The sequence below is a fragment of the Antennarius striatus genome, chromosome 12, assembly GCF_040054535.1.
Source record: "Antennarius striatus isolate MH-2024 chromosome 12, ASM4005453v1, whole genome shotgun sequence".
NCBI lineage: Eukaryota > Metazoa > Chordata > Actinopteri > Lophiiformes > Antennariidae > Antennarius > Antennarius striatus.
In genome coordinates, this window is record NC_090787.1 from 8,986,391 (window position 1) to 9,009,529 (window position 23,139).

At 37.3% G+C, this 23,139-nt stretch overlaps 1 protein-coding gene across 1 annotated transcript in view; it reads left to right on the forward strand.

Annotated features, from left to right (window-relative positions):
• asic4a (acid-sensing (proton-gated) ion channel family member 4a) overlaps positions 1-22,284 on the forward strand; it is a 77,980-nt gene extending 55,696 nt beyond the window's left edge. The window contains exons 2-10 of the mRNA XM_068330234.1: positions 8,438-8,582; positions 8,873-9,000; positions 9,101-9,254; positions 12,341-12,394; positions 14,451-14,604; positions 15,601-15,692; positions 15,857-15,936; positions 16,525-16,632; positions 18,534-22,284. Coding sequence (XP_068186335.1) covers positions 8,438-8,582; positions 8,873-9,000; positions 9,101-9,254; positions 12,341-12,394; positions 14,451-14,604; positions 15,601-15,692; positions 15,857-15,936; positions 16,525-16,632; positions 18,534-18,671 — 1,053 coding nt within the window. The 3' untranslated portion in view covers positions 18,672-22,284. The remainder of the gene's footprint in view (positions 1-8,437; positions 8,583-8,872; positions 9,001-9,100; positions 9,255-12,340; positions 12,395-14,450; positions 14,605-15,600; positions 15,693-15,856; positions 15,937-16,524; positions 16,633-18,533) is intronic.
• Positions 22,285-23,139: the final 855 nt, after the last annotated feature.

Here is a 23,139-nt window from a genome sequence, read left to right on the forward strand (position 1 = left end):
ATGATAGAGAGACTTTAATTAAACCTGAAATATCTAAATGACTACAGAAAGACAAAGTGGACAGTTAGACAAATGCGTATGGTGGGATTGTTTGCCAGTACGGCACCCAGAGCAAACTTCTCTTTTGTGGTATGTGTGTCCACTGCACAGAATTCCTGATTAGAGCTGCGGGCAAAATGAGGTGAAATAGAAAAATGAAGCATACTTGGCTCATGTATCGTGGCAATATGTTTCTTTGCTATCTTGTGAGCCCCCTTAACTCATGCATTCAGCATGACTATACTTTACCTCTCACTAGTGAGACATGACCTCAAGCTCAGAAGTGGAATAAATAGCCTGAAATTGCTCCTGAACCACCATAGGACAAAAAAAGCATCACTTTCCCAGAAGCACCGTTCAGGTTTGACGGAGAGGATCCTGAATGACTCAGATGATCCAGAGTGTGACAGGGCCCCTCAACATACCGAGGATTATACATTTTTATGTTGTCAGAGCTGGTAAATTTCCTGTAGGGTTGGATACTTTGACACACAAATCACCACCCAGATCGATTCATTTCAGCAGATATAAATGGTTAATGACAACTGTTGTTCCATATGGAGAGCAATTAATATGTTCTGCTCCTTTCAGCTTTAAAGGTCAGGAGTTACTTCCCAGTTTGGTTGGATGAAAGCACAAAGTCTTGCTGCGAGAAATAATTCATCACAATTACCCATAAAGGCTGATCAGGGACCTGTCTCACTGTGGTCATCCAAATGAATTACCCCCTTTATGACAGTATTTCTCATCACATTTTTGAAACAGCAGTTTCATGAGCCCATGGCCCTAATTTTAGCACATGCTATGCTCAAAGGAAGCTTTTATATCTCTGAGAGCACTGAATGTAGCGGACTGCTCTATTTGTGAGTTGCCATAGCGGGCTGGAGAGCCAGTCCATTTTCAGACCTCTTTTTCAAAAGCATTTCTCAAAGCTCCATTAGCTGAGTATGCTGGGATATGTGGAAAATAACAGCAATGGGGTAGGGGTGAGAATGGAAGAGGGGGGTGAGGATGGGGGAAAAAAATGGGAATACTAACATTTGAAGAGAGGTTTGCTGAGTGCACTGCTCTGACTCCGGTGCTCCACTTATTTGTGATGCTTTGTTAGAAGAAACCAGAGAGAAGGCTGTAAAAGGGGCGAAAGGATGAGTCAGAACTCCTCCAATAAAGAATTGAACAAACCATGGAGATTCATGTGATAGTTCATCATAATAAGAAATGGCATTGGATGAGCAAAATGTAGACATATTGCTTAAAATGCTAGAATGAGTTCACCACTTTCTAGCTTATGTCTATCTTCTTATTTTTTTTATAATTATGAATATTAGGGATGCTTTTTTCTTATTTATCAGAAAGGAAGACTCATTATAACCTGTGTGCATGTATCATATTTGGAAATAATAGCACTTATTAAACATTATTCTGTCATTGGGATACGCCCTATTTATTTCTCAGGAATGTCTTCATTAAATTGTTATCTATAAGTCAGCACTCACTTATCTAATGAAGGCTGGAACTGATGTACAATAACTGTAATGTACTGAATTAAAGAACCATGTGTCCCTGGTTCCATGTTTAGAGGCCGACATTGAGATGGAGGTTAATGGTGTAAAACCAGTTTGCTTCGCATTCCAGTCTGTGCTGTTTAGGCTTCACGGATGAGCTTCTTTCTCTGTTCAAAGTTGTTATGCTCTGAGTATATCAGACAGGGAAGTTATGATCTTTGCTAGATTGGTATTTACCCCTCTATTTATGTATATAAAGATCTCAAAGCACTGACCCACGATGAAAGGCAATCTGTCTGACATTTGATTGAGGATTAGGCATGAATTATGCAGCTTAACTGTGTGCATGAGAAGACAGCGGATTTGGCCGAGAGTTCTTATTGTCTCTTGACAGTTTTGCAGACGTGTGCTGAGTTACCACATTACAAGCATTTCTCCTAATCTTGAGATTGAGATTTGTAAGAATTTTTGCAGCCTTTTTGCCATGCCTTGTGGTTTTTGAAGGTTTTGAAGAGGGATGTTCAGTCCAGTGATTGGTTCCAGAGGCACACAGTGAAAGATCAAGTTGTGCGGTTGAGTGTGGTTCATTACATAAATTAAATAGTGCTTTTTAATGAACCTTGCCAATTATTTTTTATCACTCCATTTAATTCTAGTCTGTGTTCAAACATGGCTCACATAGTTTTGTACTGTAATGAAAGGTGTTGTTAATGTTTTGACCAACCCCAAATGAGAGTGAGCAGGTTTTCTTTTTGTGACTTCCATGATAATTTTATGTTTATTTTTGTGACAACATGTAAGGTAGAAATCCAGTGAGGGAATCCAAGTGATTACTGCTAATGTGTTTGCTTTTGTTCACCTCAACTCCTTTGTTCTCAATAAAACCGATCTGTATCCATAAAAACTTGTAACAACAAAAAATTGCCATTTCCTGAGTGTATTAATATTGCCTTGCCAAGCTATTCTTCTTGCTTTTCTCCAGTTAGTGTGACTGAGTTCAAGACACAAGGCGAGGAGCGAATTCTGCCTTTTTTCCCAGCATATAATGACTATGATTAATCTGTAAATGTGGAGTTTATAACATCCTTTCATTTCCACTGTTTAGGCGGACACCTTTGAATAAATCATGACATTTATTTTTTATCAATCTCCTGCCACCTCAGTGTTTTGACTGAAGTGATGAGTCACTGCATAAACACTTTTTTGATTCCTGATTAGGATGTAGTCAAATGTTTAGACTTTAGAGTTGCCTTTAAAATAAACTTTTTGTGTCATTCACATCCCTTCTGAAAATAGCTTGTGTACAGATTACAGTTTGACATTTTCTTCCCCGTGTCTTTCCTCTTGCTTAGAGGAAGACAGCATACATACCCATGGAAATAAGTTTAAAAAGGAAATCTTGAAACAACAGAAAGAATTCCAGAAATATTGGAACTTTTTTTGTTTTACAATGAATGGTTCGATCAACCAATAGATCAATCTGAGAGGTTCTTACAGTCGGTGTTTGACAGGCATGATACAAACACAGCTGGTCCTCAGAATGCATTTGCTTGTATCATGTAAATATTCAGTCCATGTCCCACTGTGATTCTCTGGCTTCTGCTCGGAGGTTGTAATGAACACATTAAATCAAGGATCGTTCTCTCCCAACCTTTACCCTGCATGAGCCAGCCTTAATAGTTTTCATCTGCCAATCACTGCTCTGGGATATTCTTCCACCTCTCGTAAATGAATTCAAATCCTCCTGCCTTATACGCAGAGCTTTCACCAACGCCACACAGCCTTTTGGGAAACGGAGGTCCTCTAGAGAAAAATTGAAGTGATTCTGCTGGTTATTTAAAAGAAAAAGTGCCATGTGATCGTCAGATTGCAGTCATATAGAGGGTGTTCAAGGATTTATCACACTAGGGCTTGGAATTACATGGTAATAAGCTAATGCATTGAGTATGGAGAGGGGCTTTGGAATTTAAAAAAAACATAACATGTACATACTGAAGACTTTTAAATAGGTTTGAAGACTGCTGTATCATAATTGATAAGATTTTGTATGTACAAATATATTTGTACTTTCAAGCTATCTCAACTTTGTTAAATCACAGATTTACAGGATGAATGCTGAGCCATCAATTTGAAAACACAAAACCCCCCAACATGTACAAAGTGAGAGAAAGTGCTCCAAAAGAAACAGTGTTTCTCCCTGTTTGTACAGCCGTACTATACTTTTGATGTATAGAGTGAAGTAGCAGCAGTCATCTCTGATTAACAAGGGTAACTGCCATGGGGTGAAATGCAACCCCTCATTCTTCCCACTGTCATTGTACTCTGTGTGTATTCCATTAAGTGGGCATCATTTGCAGTGCACACGGCTGAATGTACCCAGCAGCTTCATTATATTTTTCCTACAGGCCCAGGTAAAACCCTCACTTCTCATTGTGAAACTCTGTTCTCCTCTAGATATGTTTTGTGAGTTTTTATTTAGGTATATGCATGGTACAAAAATAATAATAATAATGTATTATTATTATTATTATTATTATTATTATTGTTATTATTATTATTATTATTATTATTATTATTATTAGTATGTTATTAATAATAATAACATGCTAACATGTCTACTTAAACTTTGGATGCTTTTGTTATTGAATTTGTGTATGATTTTTTTTTTTTTACTAATAATCATGCACAAAGTTGGGATGTGTCATTATTATTTTCAGAGTAGTTGCATTTTGCCAATTTACACGACTAATATAATAATGGTGTTTCCAGATGATAACACGCTGTAACAAGTGTTTTAAAGAGTTTCTTTTCAGGGCCCCAAAGGTCATTGTTGTGTAAACGAACGGCCCCGCCACATCAAAAGTTTACTGTTTTACAGTTAAAATCGTTGTTGTTTAAATGTCCCCAGGCTGTAATCAGCATGTCAGTCCAGTTCAGTGGGGGTTGCTTTCCCCTTACAACAGGGCCTCCCCTGTTGTAAGGGGACCTGTTGTGACTTCAAGTGATGATGTGCTTGTCGTGAATCAATTACATCTAAAAGCAGCAGGCTGTGTTAGTCTGTGACTACTATTCACAAGCATGTCTACGAAACAGTGGACACACATTTAATTTACCCTGTTAGTGTTTTCTCCATAACACAGCACAGAAGGGAAAGGTAGTTGTTAACCTGTTGGAGGCGAGAGCAGCTTACAGAGATGCACTAATTGAACCACTCTGCAAATCCTCTTCTGACAGATAACATCAAACTGCTGCTTGTACTTTGCTCTTCCTTCCCAGACAGCTAAAAAATACTTACTGACAATGCTCTTCTAATTTGGTGTTAAACAGATTCCTATAAATATTTCAAAGTAAAATTTAACAAAATTTATTACTCAAGGGGTTTTGTGTGAAACAACAAATCAGCAAATGTTCAATTTTACAGCTGTAACTAAACACAACTCCAGGGAACACAAGAACACCGTAAAAAGAAGATATCTGAGGGCACAAACTAAAGCACATGAGCTAAACTAACTGGTAAGATTCAGTGGTGACAGTAGGCAGTCTTTTTAAACTGCGGACAAAATAGCAAAAATAGGATTGGTTTGAAGTGTTTTCTCATTTATCTATTAAATTTACCGCCTGATGTCTCCCTTTTGTCATTGCCACAATCCTCCCTTTTGACTTTGTCCATTGTTTATGTCAGAAATTTGACATGTGCATTTGGAGAAAGGCCACATGAAAATTAATTTGGCTGTTGCTTCTGTCACATCAGATACTCGTCTGATTAAGGAGTGAATGTGGCTCAAGTCAGAGTTAAAATGATCACATTCTTTGTGATTTATGCTTTTTTTTTTAAAAAAGTACATCAAGAGAATTAAGCAGGAAAAAAACAACAACAATGACGTGGGCCACTTTTTTCCGCAGTGTGAATATAGTCCATAAATCTACAAAGATAATTAGAGTTAAACTCACAGAGAGATTTAAAGTCACTTTCTGTGTGCTATCCTGAATAGTCATGAGTTGAATCTTCAAGAAGCACCTGTATTTGGCAAGGGGAATAGGAGTCACAGCATGGTTAGACCAGATGCAGCCAAAAATACCAATTGGGAAACCCTCATACATGATTTGGGCCAATGCCACAATGAAATTGCTAAAATCTGTCTAATTGCTTTAGACCTCTAAATGAAAATAAACTGAACAGTGCAACATTAAGTACAGTACTGTAAGACTTAGCTCTTGCAAACAACTGAGCTCCTCAGAGCAGTACAAAAGCTCTTTTCATTTGGATTATAACCACCATGCTGCTGCTCTTTTTCTACTTGTCAACAACAGTGCCAAGTCCCCTCTTGGGAATTATCCAAGTCAGCCCTGTTAACTCTGCTAAATTTGGTGCAACATGAAACAAGAGAAAAATGCTCCATCAATCAAACTGAAGATGCAAAAAGACATTGAAGGTTCAGAGGAACAGAAATAAACAGGTGGAAGCTCTGCCAACGACCATTTCTTGGGTGAGATGATGGAAAAACTTTGCCATACTCTCCAGGGACATCATTTGAGCACATCAGCATCCTCAAGAACACAAAGTTTGAAAATGGAACTGGAAACGAAAGTGGGGTGTTTTGAGCTTCATGAAAGTGAAATCCTCTTTTGCCTCTGTGGCTTGCTTTGTCAGATAAGGTCTGCCTGCTGATGCTGAAGTGTGTCAATGAACGGTGGGGAGGAACAACGATAAGTGCAACTGCTCCGCACCAGCAAAAAAGAGATTAAATCGTTTCAACCTAATAGCACGTCAGTCAAAAGTCACACATGAATACATGAGGCCTCGTCAATGGGGCACCACCATCATTTTTCCTTGGGTTGAAAGGTGCTGTAATTTAACAAAGTGACAAGTAGTGCTACAAAAGTACATATTTTAACATGATGCTCCATTTAAATTACAACATGTACTGTAATCAGCCTTTCCCCTGGATCCTTGACTAATTCTCACATTGGTTTTGTACTTGTACGAATTGAAACACACTCTCACATTTAGTTCAAACACGCATAAACAAACACATAGATCAAAAGCCTCATGGTCTATTATTGCATGAAGTATAGGTGTCTTTCCAAACATGAGGTTTTAGTCGGTAGCACTCATTTCTCAGTCTAATCACTGTTGTGGATATTGCAAAATTGCCAACTGTTCCAGGAATAACTACACCAAACCCAAACACAGTCTTTGATTTGCTGTTCAGCCATCTCAAATGTGAATACACCCTGTGGTCTGTAAATGAGGGCTTATTTTGTTCGACCAGTACCTTTATTTAGACATCATAGCACTCATTAAGAGAATCAAACTGATATCAAAGAAAGAAGAGAGACATCAATGTTCCGGAGAATGCTTGAACTGTCACAATGTCTCTATAATGATGTCTGTATCTACAGTATGCGGCGCCAATGTTTGTTTCTCTTGCTGTTTCTCCGACAAGTTGCCGATGGACTCCTGTATGATTTCTTTGCCTTTAATGCCTCCATCAATGCCCCCTTTCATTTGATATTTGGTCAAAGTGAGTCCAATTGATTACTCTTTTCTTCACTGTGAACAGATGTGTAATATTGAATTATAAATGGCTGTCATTTAGAGGAATGAAATGCACTTATACAAGTAGTTATCCAAGGAATCGGCATGTAGAATCTCATATAACACTGCTTCTAGTTGGTCATTACTATTTTATTCTCAAAAGCATGTGTTAATCAAATCTAAACAAAACAATAGTTTAGTCTTTTATTGGATTTTCACCTGTAATTAAGCTTTTCAGGGTGTCATTATGGTATTGTGTTTACATCTGTCACCTCATAAACAGAAGGTGGGTTCAGATCGTAAAATCTTGTGAAATGGGACTTAGATGTAAATGAGTTTGAAGAACCATCAAATCAGTCAATGGAAGTAGGAGAGTAATCTTTCCATTTTAGCCATAGCAGTAGATATCCTTTTAAATAGGATTCATGCTGACCAATCAGAATAGGATTCTCAGTCAATTCCTATCAATCTTGACCTGAACTGTGAGTCCAAAGTGATGTGAATAGAGAGTTCTGGCGAAATCCCAAATAGGAAAGTGAAGTGTAAAGAAAACAGTCGACAATTTCTAACTGATTTAATCTGAAAGAACAGTATATTACTTAAATTCTAGCCTTACTCTTTTTCATCACTAGGTGGATCACATATTTTGCTTTTGTTTTGGTATTATTACCATTTATTCCACCACAAAATTAACATTTTAAAACGTAATCCAAAAATAATGTTGAGGTTTTAAATCTGTTTGTCAGAGCATTTGTCAGCCAATCTGTGTGAGCTATCAAGTTTCCATCTTTGGTCTTTGATTCTGGCAGCGGGCCTGTGGTATTCTTCGGTTTACATGTCAGTCACGGATTCTCCCCTTACAACTCACATGAGATGACGGATATTTTCTGCAGTGCACCAGTTTATATGAGAAGCATAAACAAAGAGGTGATGTGTCCCCCACAGAGACAGCTCCTCTGATAGGTGGTGGCGTGACAGTTCATTCAAAGTAGACTCGCTCTCATTGTTTCTTGTTTTCTTTTGAAGGAAGATAAAAGAATCTTTTATGCCATTTGATATTTCAGCAGGATGGTAGTAGTATTGAGCTGCAATGTACTGGATTTGTGTGGTGAGTGTTGGGAATTCATTCAAATACAGTTTATCAAAGTCCACGAGGGTCCAAACCAGCAGACTGCATTCAGAGGTTTCTGGGAAATATTCACTTACTTTCCAAAACAGACACTGTTATTTTTTATTTATTTTTTTTGCTCTATATCTCTGCTTGCCACTTCGATGCACTGCTACAGTTCCACAGCCAGTATGTGGACTGTCATGTTTATGATGATGTCCTTGATAAGAATCTATTCTCCTCCAGGTTTACACCAGATATGGGAAATGCTACACCTTTAATGGTAACAAGACCACATCCAGGAAAACCAAACAAGGTGGCATGGGAAATGGGCTAGAGATCATGTTGGATATCCAGCAGGATGAGTATCTACCCATCTGGAGAGAGACAAGTAAGCTTCAAAACTATTGGTCCAATGAAATCCCATTCCACGCTATGGTATGTGATACCTTTGTTGGGCTCTGTACTTTATAAAAACAACCTGCAACAATAACTCTGGGTCATGTACAGGAAATATTGCATTTTGTGATTGTGTTTCCATGTCTGGTAAAGCCAAAATTCCTGAAAAATCTGATTTGTGTTCAGAATTATACTTACTCGCTAGTTTATTTTTCAAAGCATGAGTCCATGTGATATCCCGTTTAACAATGCTTTGTGCTTGTGCCCTGTTTCATCCTAAAGATGAAACGTCCCTGGAGGCCGGCATCCGAGTTCAGATCCACAGTCAAGACGAACCTCCCTATATCCACCAGCTGGGATTCGGCGTCTCTCCGGGCTTCCAGACCTTTGTTTCATGTCAGGAGCAGAGGGTAGGTCTTCTTCATCACAGTTACCAGATCACTGTTCTTCCCACCGACCACCTTCCCCAGATGGTTCAGACAGGGCTCTAATAAATCTCTGTATACTTAGCTGACCTACCTACCCCAGCCCTGGGGGAACTGCCGCTCCACCAGCAAAGAGAAGTTTCCTGGATACGACAAATACAGCATCAGTGCCTGTCGCTTGCTCTGCGAGACCAATGAGGTCCTGCGAGTCTGTAACTGCAGAATGGTGCACATGCCTGGTAAGATTAGCCTTCTGTAACATTTACATAGTATGAAGCAGATATCATTAAAGTTAAACTGCAGGCGCACACATTGGTCATTTAAGCTTTCAGACTGACATTGAGTTACTGGGGGAGCACAGGTTGAAGAAAATGTTCACTAAATAAGACCAAATACAGGGTGTTTTGTGTATTGTGACAACTTCAAAGTCATCAAAGCTATGAAAAATATATATACAATTTTCCAAAAGAATTAGAACTAAGCTATTCCTCATCTTTTTAAATGTTTGTCCAGCACGATCACAAAACACACGAACCTATTTGAATACTGTGGGCTGTCATTTTCTACCCACTTCAATAATTCAAGCATAGATTTAATTTTGAGCCCCCACGTGCTTGACCCCGATACTTGAAATCAGATGTGAGGTGCTTGTCAAAAGTGCCATTAGCTCTCTGGTCAGTGACTCTTGCGTAAATGAATGAAGTTTGGAACCATTTGTGAATTTATTTGAGCTTTATGAGAAGTATTACCTGGTGCTCCTGGGGCCTTTGTAATGATAGTGATCAATACCATTACTGGTTCTCGTTCTTATGCTTGCTGATGACAGCTGTAAGAATGGCTTTTTATAATAATTTATGTACTGATTTGTATCGGTTGTACACGCGTTTCATGTGTGATTCATGAATCATATACTTTTATTTATATTCTCTTATTTCTCTCTTATTTTCTAATCAGACCCGGTAATTATGATTAATAATTCCATCCTGCCTTATATATAAAAATAATTTGGTTGCTTATCTCTAATCAGTTTGTGTGATCTGTAGGGTGGCAGTACCTGCATCAGAGCGTAGTTTTCTGCGTTACAATAATGTATGAGCTCATAAAGTTGGGAAACTATTCATGATGGTTGCTTACTTATCAAAGTGGTTACTGCAGAAACAAAAAGTTTGCCACAACAATTTTTCGATGAAGGAGACACATACAGTAAGTAGGAGGAGCAATGAGCAATGAGTGTTAGAACCTTTTAGTAAATACAGTAGATAGTGAGTGCTGTTTACAGGCCAGAGGTGTAAAGAGAACAGCAGAGACACTTGCTCTTTGCAATGATGTATCACATATGATATGATATTTATTATATCAGATAAAATGAATGTGGAACTTTTCCCAGGCCTGTTACCCAGTCTGACTTTACAAAAGTGCTTCTTGGTTATAGGGAGCTCATATAGTATCTTTGCACTTATCGGTAACGAATAAAAATCATTGTTGCATAAGTAGTTTAATAATAACAATGCAAACATTACACTTAATAATTTAGTAACAAATAAGTACATGAGCACACATCATACAATTTACAGTGTATTTATTGTATTCCAGCTGCCATCTGTAACCACAGTTTTGGGAGAGAACAGCACATGTGTTTGCAGCCATTGTGCAGCTGTTTACTGTCCATCTACCATGCCAGGAAAATGTCTTCAGCATGTGTTGCACAATGCCACCTTTGTTTAAAGTCTCTTGCTTTGGGAGCTTCAATATCTTGCAAGTTAATGTGTATTGTTTGTATATTTTTTCACATAATTGAATGCACCAGATTAATGTATATTATACAGTTTTCTTGTATTAACCTACACTGAGTAAATTTTGGTGGTGTCTTTGTCAGTCTGGTTATCAGAGGGATCCTAAGTAGAGGCCTCACAGGGTCCATTACTCATGTTCGAGGTGACTATTTATAGAGCATTTTATATTTTTTCTCATGACTCGTGACCTTTGAGGCCTAGAAGCAAAAGTGTGTTTTCTAGAAATGCTTGGTTTGAGATGCATTTTTTAGCGTTCTGGTCTATTTTTATTTTGGTTGACCACAAAAATAAAGCTTTTACGCTGTTCGTGTTCTTAATACAGCACACAAAAGAAAATGTGCTTTTGTCTCTAACGTCAACATTTATAAAAGTAAACTTATGTGATTTATTCAAAATGAGGGTTTTTTTCAATCAATAATAAATATTCCTTTTATTCAGAACCACTGCCATAATCAATGTGTGAAACATTCATATCAAATAGTCAAAAAAATTGAGACTGTATTTTTATTTTTTACAGTTTACCAGCCCAAAAAATGCATTTGAATTAAAAATTGGACTTCTTCAAACTTGATTCTCTTTTCATGAAATTTTACAAAACTCTGCATTGCATTACATACAAAATACACTGATTAGCCAAACACACAAATCTACAAATGTATGTTTGTTTGTTTGTTTTTTTGTCCCATAATGAGTTTACTTTTTTGTAGAATATAGGTAAATTGCTTACATTGGAACAATACATAAAGCAGTTAAAATGAGCTCAGCCTTAAACATCTGCAGACCTTTCAAATGAAACATTAATGTAGCAGTGATATTGATCCTAAAGTAGGTCCCACTAAAACACTGAGTCATTCCACAGAATGAATGCCTTTATTTTGGTATGGTATATACTGACAGTACTGATACCACACAATTTTACTCACAATGATTTTAAGTTTTTCTTCACAATAAAGATACCTCATCAGTCCTCTCCCACTGTCAAACACAAAAAAAACAACCAAGACTTATTAAAGACATGTGTAGAAGACAATGAACAATGAAAAGCTGTTTTCCAGGGGACATTTTAATGGGATTTCTTTTGCCTTACCAAATCTTGGCCATCACTCAGAAAACACAAAACTTCACCAGGGTGGACTTCTCACATGCCAACATTTTCTTGCTTCATATGTGTTGTCAATTTGTTCATTTATTTTTGTTGTTAGCTTTTTTATATTTGTACATGTTTGCCATGTAATTGCACTGCTGATTAAAGTCTGCAATATGTGTTTTTTTTTACCAGGAAGTAGTGTATTGATTGTTTATTAAGACTCTCTAAATGTGTCTCACTGCTGAAGCTGCTACATTCCATTTCTCAGTGCAATCAAGGATAAACGTCCAAGATGGCCCAGACGCTATGGAGAGAAGTCATCCTCTGTGTGCCTGCCTTAATTTGGAGATGAATAATAAGCTGTGAAGTGTTGTTTGCAGCAGACACGGGTCACTGATCATTTTGTTTCTGATAGATCAGACTCATTTTCTGTTCTCCATTTCAGGAACTGCAGATATCTGTCCTCCCAGTAAAATCAACTGTGTTGACAAAGCACTCGGTAAGAAACAATTGTCCTTCATTTCTTTTCTCATTACAATAGGTTCCCCCCAAAGGGAAATGGAAACACAATCAGTAAATATGATAAGGATTTTTTTTTCTCCACAATACAAATACCTGGAGGTAGACTTTGATATTTTGAAATGACTTTTCCTCATCGTGATTTAGTCTCTTTAGAGCTTGATGGCTGTGCCGTCTCCATTGTTGAACTGTGATATTAAACCAGCGTGCCAGTCCTGCATATCTACACATGAAACCCCCCAACCTTAACTTTTACTCAGCTCTCATTCTCCACAACCAGACATTACAACTGAACAAAGGTGCCTTGATTTCAAAGGTTTTCAGAAAAAAAAAAGGTAATGTTTTATAGTCATGGAATAGTCATCATTTCTCTGGCAAATAAGTCAAAAATGTAATTATATTGCTCTTAATTCAAACACTATTGAAAATGAAAATGAATGAAATCTTAGTTATCTCTTGCAATAATAAGCACAATTCATGTCATATCCCTGAATGAAAAAAAATTGAATGAATTTGACCTCCGTAGGCTAATAAATTAATGTATGAATAAGAAGAAAATATGTATATATTATACACTAATAGATAGACTCAAAGGTGTTTTGTTCCAATTTTGACAGAAAATATGTGCAAAACTGCCACTGCATGAAAAATGTCCTTCCTGGTAATAAAAGACAAAAATTATGTCAGAATGATTAGTGTTGCTTTCCTCTCTGACAAGAGAACACACAAAGTTACCTGGGTAAAAATCTAAGCATGTTTTTCATAGGCTATAGTAGCACTTACTTGACTGGATTATTTATTCCCAAAATAAATTTGATAATGTTTTCTATAATTATTTTAATCACTATTGCTAAAGTTATAGTTTATTAAATCGGGTGATTAGATTAAAACCTCATTATCTTATGTGCTCACCCATTTCTGTCATCTGTCTCTGTACAACATAGAGGGATGGGCCTTCAGGAGAGGAAGAGTTGATTAGATATCAAGTAAACGCCAGATCCGTTTTGTTTTGGGGTTTGTTTGGGGGGGGGGGGGGGTTATAGAGTATATTCATATCTGCACCAATCAGTAATGGTATTGTAACTAAAGATGAAATGATTATGTGGAATGTGGAATGGGTTAGTCAAATAATGACAAAGACAATAATCACTGCAGTTCCTCTCAGCATCACAGAGCAGTCTTAACTACTTGTTTGGCTTTGCTGTTTTGGTTCATTTTCACTGATTTCATCAACTTTTGCAGCTGTTTACTCTGAAAAAATATTGATAAATTCACTGCAGACTACCCGCCAGACATCACTGTCAGCAGTCACACACAGTCAGACGTGCTTATGAACATTTATTAGTAAATCTAACTCAAAATTAATGCTAAAACTGGTTCATATATGCTAGTTTTTATTGAGAAGTTTCTTAACTAGTTATCCAAGCCAAGTCAGTGTTGTCTTTACAGTGGGTGGCACAGTGGTGGGTGGTGCTGTCACCTTACCACAAGAAGGTTCTGGGTTCAGTTCCTTTCTGCGCAGATTTATGTTTTCCTCATGTCTGCACAGGTTCTCTGCAGGTTCTCCACCTTCCTTCCTCCTCTCAAAAGACGCAGCTTAGGTGAATTGGTCACATCACATCAAATTGTTTATAGGTACGAGTATCAGCGGTCTATCGTGTGGTCCTGTGATGAGCTGGCATTTTGTCTGGGATGCAGCCCACCTTTTGTGTTAAGCTGGGATAGTCTCCAGCAGACCTGTGACCCACAAATTAGATAAGCGGCTGTAGGTGAAATGATTGTGATCGTCTTACCTACAAGAAGATTATGATCGTCTTGTCTATGAGGAAATAGACAGATAAATGTTCTTACAGCTTGTTCTACCATAAAAATAGTCAAAAAAAATTCTAGGAAATATTACTTGGATTTCTTTTGTTGTAGCTTTAGTCTCCAGATCCTGTGCAGTATCCCGAAAGTTTTTATGCTAGACCTACTGAATCAGTTTTGAAACCATCCCCGTCTACATCTGCTGAACTGCTGTTTTTATTGTGTTGCAGCACAGCAACAGAAGAACAGTGGGGATACCTGTCCATGTGAGACGCCTTGTAATCTTACTCGATACGGTAAAGAGCTCTCCATGGTCAAAATCCCCAGTAAAGGCTCTGCTCGGTATCTGTCCAGAAAATACGACAGGTCAGAAGACTACATCAGGTATGACAGGAACCTTCAGCAGGACACATATGAGCAGCTAGTGTGCTCATTAACCGCGAGTAACAAGGGATCAATGTACCATGAGGTCATTATGAATACGAAGGCCTAATCTATTAATCATTTTTTATCTGAACATTTGATAGCCTTATTATACTGTATCATGAGATTCTGATACTTCTTCTGTTGATCATGCGGTCAGCCTGTCAGATAGTCTGACAAAAATGCTCCTTTTTTAAATTGATGTAATCCAGAGAATTATAAAATGCAGTTTTGATTACTTTCTGACCTGGCACTATCATGAAGTCAGTTCTACTCTCAACAACCAATTGATGACAAGATGCCTCCAACTGAATTCAATCTTGGTTTGAATTTCATGCTCCACACAGAATGTAAACAGTTCAAATATTGGATTGGATTTTTTTGTTTTATTGGAAAACTGATGTTATTTTTGATAATTAATTCAAAAACACACTGTTGTCTGACTTTTTGAATCATCTTCACTCAGATAATTATTTTACTTCTGTATTTTGATGTTTTAGCTCTTTGCCTCTGACTAATTATTTGTTCTATGAATCTGTTCCGCTCAATGGATTTTCATTTCACTTGGTAGAATTTGTTTGCACACCATGCAATCAAGAAATAACAAACACAATGGGCTTATGAGTTCCAGAAAGTGCGTCTTGTGCTTGACTTAAACAGACTGTCAGTATTTTATCACTTGTCCTTTTAACGTGAAACATGCCTTCTGTGACAGCACCTGAACAGCTACTGCCATGTCAGCGCTTGTTCTGTTCACCTCAGTCAGACCTGAAGCACCTCATTATCTCAAAAATGTCTTTGATGTGTGTAATGAGTCGTCAGACAAGTCTGACATGATAATTCACAATGAGAATAAATCTGACTGTTTTTTTACGTATTATTTAAATTTTGTGTGTTATAAAAATAGTATATTTTTCAGTTTATTGTCACATTCATGCTCTACTTGTTTATCTACAGAGACAACTTCCTGGTCTTAGATATTTTCTTTGAGGCTCTGAACTATGAAACAATTGAGCAGAAGAAAGCCTACGATGTTGCAGGTTTACTGGGTGAGATTTATGTCACTCTTTCCACTCTTTTTTTGAATATTTAAATAGACTTGTTTGTACACAGTGAGATGTGTTGTATTAGCAGAATATACTCCTCATTAGAATAAACTCCAGAAGGTGATCTAGCACTGTTTTGCTGTTCTTGAATAATTCTTCCTTTTCAGGTGACATCGGTGGACAGATGGGTTTATTCATCGGTGCTAGTATCCTGACAGTCTTAGAAATACTGGATTATATCTATGAGGTATGGTCTCTGCACACACATACATAGGTCATATGGTCACGGTGTGACATCACAATGATTTATGTCATAATTACTGAAAATTAACACTGAGATTTAAACAGAATATCTGCTAATATTAACAATATTTTTTTTTTTAAAAACATCTTGGTGCCTTTATTGTCTAGTTTACTGTCACTCAATACTATACTTTTTTTTTTTTTCATGTTGTGCATGTTGATACATATCCATGCTCTTCTCATTTTGCGATCATCACAAAATCTAGGCACAGACAGTGTATTTGTTTAGCATGCGTGAAAGGCATTTTATTTTATTTATTTGGAGAAACTAATAATCACTCAGGTCTGTGCAGAGGACATGCTTCTAACGTTGATCATGAAATGAAATCCTGTCTCAGCTGCATCCTCTTTAATCTCTCTTGCTAGCTACCTGCTGACTGCCAAACATGTGTGACTAAAGTAAAATCAGAGGGAGCAACTGTAATGCAATCATCACAGAGGATGAACTCTTCACTTTGCTGCATTTCTTGTCTCCTCTGCTCATTTCTGCTCTTTCACCTGCCCCTGCTGCTGCTACTTTGGGTTAAACCAGGTGATAAAGCGTCGGCTACAGCGTATGCTGAGGCCACAGAAAGAGAAGAAGAACAAGCCGCAGACCAGCGCCGTCGCAACAGTCGGTCTAGAAGAAATGAAAACAAAGGTACAGACCAAACTGGAACAGCTGTGTTGCTTTCATGCAGAATATACAAGTTTCCCTGCAGCATTTGAATGCTGCTGGGAAACTACTAAAGAATAATATAAGGAGAAGCAAATTCATTTTTCCTACATTTTCCTACTAAAATCATGAATACTATATTGTCCCTAATTAGTTTTAACCACTCTTTGAAATGTGTCTTCCTCCTTAGATTCGGCGTGGCTCAACTCTCATCTGAAATTGCTGAGCTCCGACTAAACATTTCTCCACACCACATACTAAATCTAGAACAGTTTTTTTTTTCATTTAAAACAAGCCAGCAAGAGAAATTGAAAAGATTGATTTCTTCACTGCTCAATATTTGCAGCTGTGAATGGGTTTGGCTGACGTGATTGGCTAAAATCTAATTCTACATTCCAGTTCTGATGTAGACACCAAATTAGTTTACAATTCATGCAGAAAACCACAGTATATACAAAAATCCGATAACAATTCACAGAAAATTCAGTCAAACCAATCTGGAGTTCAGCTTTCTATTTACTTAATATACGGTGTATATCTACCGCACTTTAAATAATTGACATCCAGCTAGTGTTTACCCGCCGTTTCTTTCTCTCAGAAACCCTGAACAAAAATGTGATGTAGCATCTGTTTACACAGTCCTCTGCTGACAAGAGTTTCATTTGTAATCTGCCCATCACCCTGAGTTTACAACAGCTACATCTGAGAAAATGCCATAAAACACACAGAATTCCTTCACTGGCTACATTTTGACAGAAAATGTTCAGTTCAATATAAAAAAGGGAAACTAGTAAATACACTTTAGAGAGTCAGATGAGAAGATCAATATCTAAGAAGTATCTCATTAAGCCAAGAGCAACATCAAGTAACTCCAATTTCGTCGCCATGTTGCAAAATGTGTTGCAGATAAAAAACAATATTTAAAACAACCTTTCAAAATTTTACTTTATTAAAGGATTTTACAGTTTTAGGTTTATAATTGTTTTCACGTCAGTATATTTTGTTCTTGGTCTTGCAGTCCTCTTTATAAGGCACTTGATATTTGATCCATTCAGACATACAAAAAGTTAACAAACTTTAGAATTGAGCAGGCTTTAATTTTAACTAAGAGGAATTTAATGTTAGCCACATGATATAAAGGCTTTATGGCAGGAAGGAAATGCATGTCACATACTTGCTAAATGGTACACAGTCCATCTGGATGGGATTCTGTGTGTGATGAAACAATAGCACCTGACAACCTTGGATGTGTACGTGTTAAATTTGCTAATGACTTTGTATTTGCTTCTCTTGCTCAATAGTTTCGATGGAAATTACATGCTGTTACTGTTAACAAACATCCAGGTGCAGCCATCACAGCGCGGTTGCTTGGCACCATTGTGCTTGTGGAGAAATCAATACCAAACTGTACTCACTGACCACATCTAGCAAGCTGTGCCATAGACAGAGACAAATCTTCAATTTACATATAGATTAAAAATCTTTAGAGACATGGTTTTTTTTGGGGGGGGGGGCACAGCCAGGCTAGCTTTTTTTCCCCCTCACTTCCAGTCTTTAAGTCCAAATAAACCAACACCTAAAGATTTTCCTGATCCTGATCCTTCTTAAATGCAGCTTTTTCTTTGGCACAGGGTCACAAACACAGAAATAAAAGTGAAAGTGTATCTCCAAAGTATTCAAGTTATGGGAAGTAAATAACCAACTAAAACACAATCATGTAACGTTAAATGACCCTGTCAAGACATTATTCTGATTCTTTTCCTTCTGTGTCATCATCAGTTTTACATTGGATATTCATCACTGTAAATTAGTTGTTCTCAATTGATTTTACCCAGCAAAGGTAAAATAAAATAAATTAAGTTGTTTTGTTGTGAATCCTTCAACAGGAGCCCAACGACACAACAAGGAGTCACCCAGAGGGGGCGTACTCCAACACAATTCTCCCCAACCACCACCACCCTCACCCTCATCCTCACCACCATCACGCTGGGCGCCATGGCGTATTTGAAGACTTCGCCTGCTAGAGCTGACCGGTTGTCATGACACCAGGAGATAAAAGCTTTCTGTGTTGAGATCAATAACAGACCCTCGGTGTTTCCGTTGATTCTTTCAGTCACGAGTGAAAAGCTACAGCCAAAGTCGAATACCAAACTTGTGCTGCTAACAAAGCACCTGTACGTACAGTATATAGGCACAAATCAGACACCACTTTTACTCTTTTGTTTTTCTCCCAGGATGGGACCCTTCTCCACTTTGTCCAGCTGCACAAGAGCAGTAAGGCACTTTTTTTTTTTTTTATTTAAGGACCAACTTTTGCTACATGATCATCATCATGAGGCAACAAGAGGAAGACTGTATGTCACCTTGATTCAGTCTATACTCCAAAATGTATTATTAATTTATTTATTCAGAGAATATCTTTCATTTCTTTCTGTCTGTATCCCTACATTTATCTCCCAGCAAAATATGTCTCCTACTTCATGGAAAACACCTTGTACCATATCAAGCCAACTCATATTATAAATTATATAATTATTTAAGAACATAGTATTATCAATGTTCTATATTGTATACAAGATGAGAATAGATCTGTAAACAAAGCTGTTACATCGATTCAATGAGGGCAGTTGTTTGTGATGAACTCTGTGACCCTGGCTTAGAGGACCTATCAGCATCTTTCCACATGAAACACTTTGTCTGGTTTGTGGTTAAGGTGTTAGAGAGTAGCATTGTACTTGTACATAATGTCCAACTTTAAAATGAGAATCTTCTCTTTCAATTGTTGTTGTTTATATTCAGTTAATATATAACTAATGTAACATTAATTTTAGTAATTTATATATTTGAGCCAATACTTTTATAAAACAATATTGATCACAATTGTAGCATTTTACTGTACACTTACAATCTGCTGATATGTTAGACTGAGAAAAAAAAACATCAATACATTTGTCCAGGTAACTAAAATGAACTATATGGATTGTGATTATTATCTGCATAATTACTTCTTTTCTGTTCTGCTTTTTTGAAGACAGCAGACAAGCCCTCTACCAGAATGATGTTTGCAGTTATGACATGGTTGTACTTTCATCATTCCTCTTATTCAGTTCATTTCTGCCCACCATTCACTCTTAACTGTGGTCACAACTTTAAGCTGGCATAAGCAATATGAAACTCAATTTTATTTATTTTTTGCCAAGTCATCTCCTTCAGCTTGTGGGCCGGTATTACTGTAAAAGTGTAACAGCTATTTACAGTTCTGACCTGGCATCAGTTCGTGTGTGTGTGTGTGTGTGTGTGTGTGTGTGTGTGTGTGTGTGTGTGTGTGTGTGTGTGTGTGTGTGTTTGCATGTGCACTTTAACACTGTGCACACATCACTGAGCACATTAAGCTGATGTGGCTCGCCTGAGCTGGTACATGAAAAATGGAAAGTTTGAAAATAAAAACAGTAGCAGGGAAGTAGTGAGTTTTCTTGTAGTAAGGTTTTATCTTTGAAATGTAGAATTAGAGCAGCTTTTACACTACGTAGCACCCATAAACTCTAACTTAAGCAGTGCCATGAAAGCTTTGATAGTCTTATTGGTTAGATTCATCCCCAGCGGCCAGGACAAAGACATACTTTTCGAAGCACAAGATAGCTAACAGAAGTTTAAAATGAATTAATTCACAATTTTGTTGCTCAGTATCTTGAAAGATCAATTTTCCTCACTTTTCCTTGTGTGAAATGAATAACTTAGGACATCTGGCCTGATCTAAGATGACAGAGATACCAAGTACAATATAATGTGCTTTAAAACATAATAATGTTTTACTATTACTACATGATGTTTATGTCAGGACAGGCTATCACACACTTATTGAAATACAATATACTGTAGATTCTTTTGTGTTTATATCAGGACTGTGCTCCCCCAAAAATATATTTTTATCACCTGCACTGTTTTCCTTTGTGTTGACTGATGCTGAGAAATAGTGTATACTATTTGTTTTTATGTTTGTTTACCTTTTATTTTACCAGTTCTTGTATACATTTTCCCACGGTTTTTAATTTTTTTAAAATATCGGTTGTCTGGTAACAGTAAAATTATTTATTTGTTGTGAAGTAACAACAAAAACAATAACATTTGCGTGGTTTTTCACAATGAGTAAACGCTGAATGTACATGGGACTTACATTTCGAGTCACAATTAGACTACCAGTGTAGTGGAAAACAGTTAGAGGTCAAAAAAAGGACATGTACATTCTAGTGTCAACATGGACAAGTTAGATAACTGAGCAACACAAGAAAACAATGTCAGTTTTGCTTCTTGTGAACCTTATCTTTCTTACGCATTATCTCCAATGAACCACGGAAATCAGGTAATGCATGAAGTGTGTCCTCTGTTAATTAACTCTGACCTGGAAAATGTTCAACAAATTCCTTTGGGAGAAGAACATTCCAGGCTGCAACTGCATGTGCAAGATTAATGTTTTTATTTTGGCGAAGGTGCTGATCCTACAGTACATCCCTTGCTTTCCCATATTGGACTGAGTTCATCATGTTCTAAAATGTAAGATCCTGATTTTATTGATAACTGAGAACAAATAGCACAAAATTTTACGGTCTAACTCTAACTTGCACAAAATTGAAGTTTTACCAGGCCTTTGACAATCCGCTCTGTATATAATTCATATTTGTCTGGGAAATTTACAAAATATTTTAAATGACTGGAACCCGTGTTTGCAAATGGAATGCAGTCCCTCTGTTAATTTGATAGGTGGCTTCAATATCACTATATATCATTCTAGTTTACAATGATATTCCACAGCCCTCCATCTGTCAGATCCCCTCCTCCTGTCAAGTAATCATAGGCTGTACATGGCTGTTAAATATTCATAATCATGTGTCACTTTGACATTTTCAAAAGGTTCCCAATCACAGTCTGTGATGGCATCCTGTACATGCTATGCATAACAATCATCTCCACTGTCATCAATAATTGTAGCTATGCTCAGACAAGCCACACAGGGCCTGGTGTGTTGAGATGAATACAAGGCTGCATTTCTATTTGAACACTGGAGCCTGGAGTCAATGCAGAAAAGCTTTTTATCCTCCAGATGTTGCGTTTAGCTGCACTGTAAAACACAGCCTGATTATTTCTGCATACAAGAGCATTTAAAGATGGGAGAGTCAATTACAAACAGTTGATCTTACAAAAGTATGTAGTTTGTGCAAGGTGCCACAGGGCTAACGCGAGCAGCAGGTCTGTACCGTAGCAGATGGGACAACATCCAGGGTTCACAACATGTAGCTCACATTCCTGGGATTCCTCAAGCCTCCACTCCGAGCTCCTCACCTGCACAGCTCATTGAGCCAACCTTTTACAGTTCCATGACATTCAACCTGTATGGATTTATTACATGACAACATTTAATCCAACAAGCTACTGTTTAGATTTGAGTATATGCTGTTATCTCCAGCTCCTCATTTTCAATTTAGGCCTAGGAGAGGTATCTCAGAGGGGCAAATTATGACTGAAAAGGAGTGATCAATCAATCACAAGCATTACACTCATACCATGTCTGACGGAGCCATCACTTCAGTAACATAGAAAGCTTACATTTTGTACAAAAGTGTGATCTTGTGATTTCTTCTGTTAGAACACATTTTATAAGTGTTAAATATGTTAAATACATTAACTATTAAAGTCTAGATTGTTAAAACAAGTGCCTCCTAAATCCAGTCTAATTCACTTTGAAATTCTGTGGTTTATTTCTGTGATGGTTTAAAACTGACCCTGTCCATGACAAAGGCTAAGAAGGGTTACATGGAGACTGCAAAAATTTGAAGGTAAGTTTTAGGAACTGTCTGATGATTCAGAGGGTCTTTAAAAAATTATCTTTTAAGAGTAAGTGACTTTGAAGCCATTCTTCATAATGTCTTGCAAATTGTGTAATTCTGCCTCTTAAAATGTCTTCCAGGTGGACTCGCATTGCCGTGAAAAATAAAAGTAGTGCCAGTCTCTGGGTGGACTTGGAACAACTGTCACCATGTGGGTGGAGAAAGTCCTGAGATTGAACGTAAACCGAAGTACAAAATAATGACTTACAATTAACTTTCAGCTACTCTATAGTTTTGTGGTTTTACAGCATGCCTCTGGGTAGTGCACATGGACCCTTGAAATAACTAAAACTATAATTAAGGTTCTGACATTTTCCCTCTTTTTACCCAACCCAGACACAGAATACCTCAGGTCAGGAACAGGAATTTTAACTGCAATCCCATACTAAAAAGGAATAAGAAATCCATTTTATATTAGAAATATGATTTTTAAATGTTCATCAACAGCAGTCAGATAAGTTTTAAGCAGTAAGAAGTCTAGGACCTGAGTTGAAGAAAGTAAACATGATCTTCTGCTGACACCTAAAGGACAAACAGAAATCTGTAAGCAGAATATGACGGACATACAAATATCTTTCTTCAATTCAAATATTATCTTCATCAAATATAA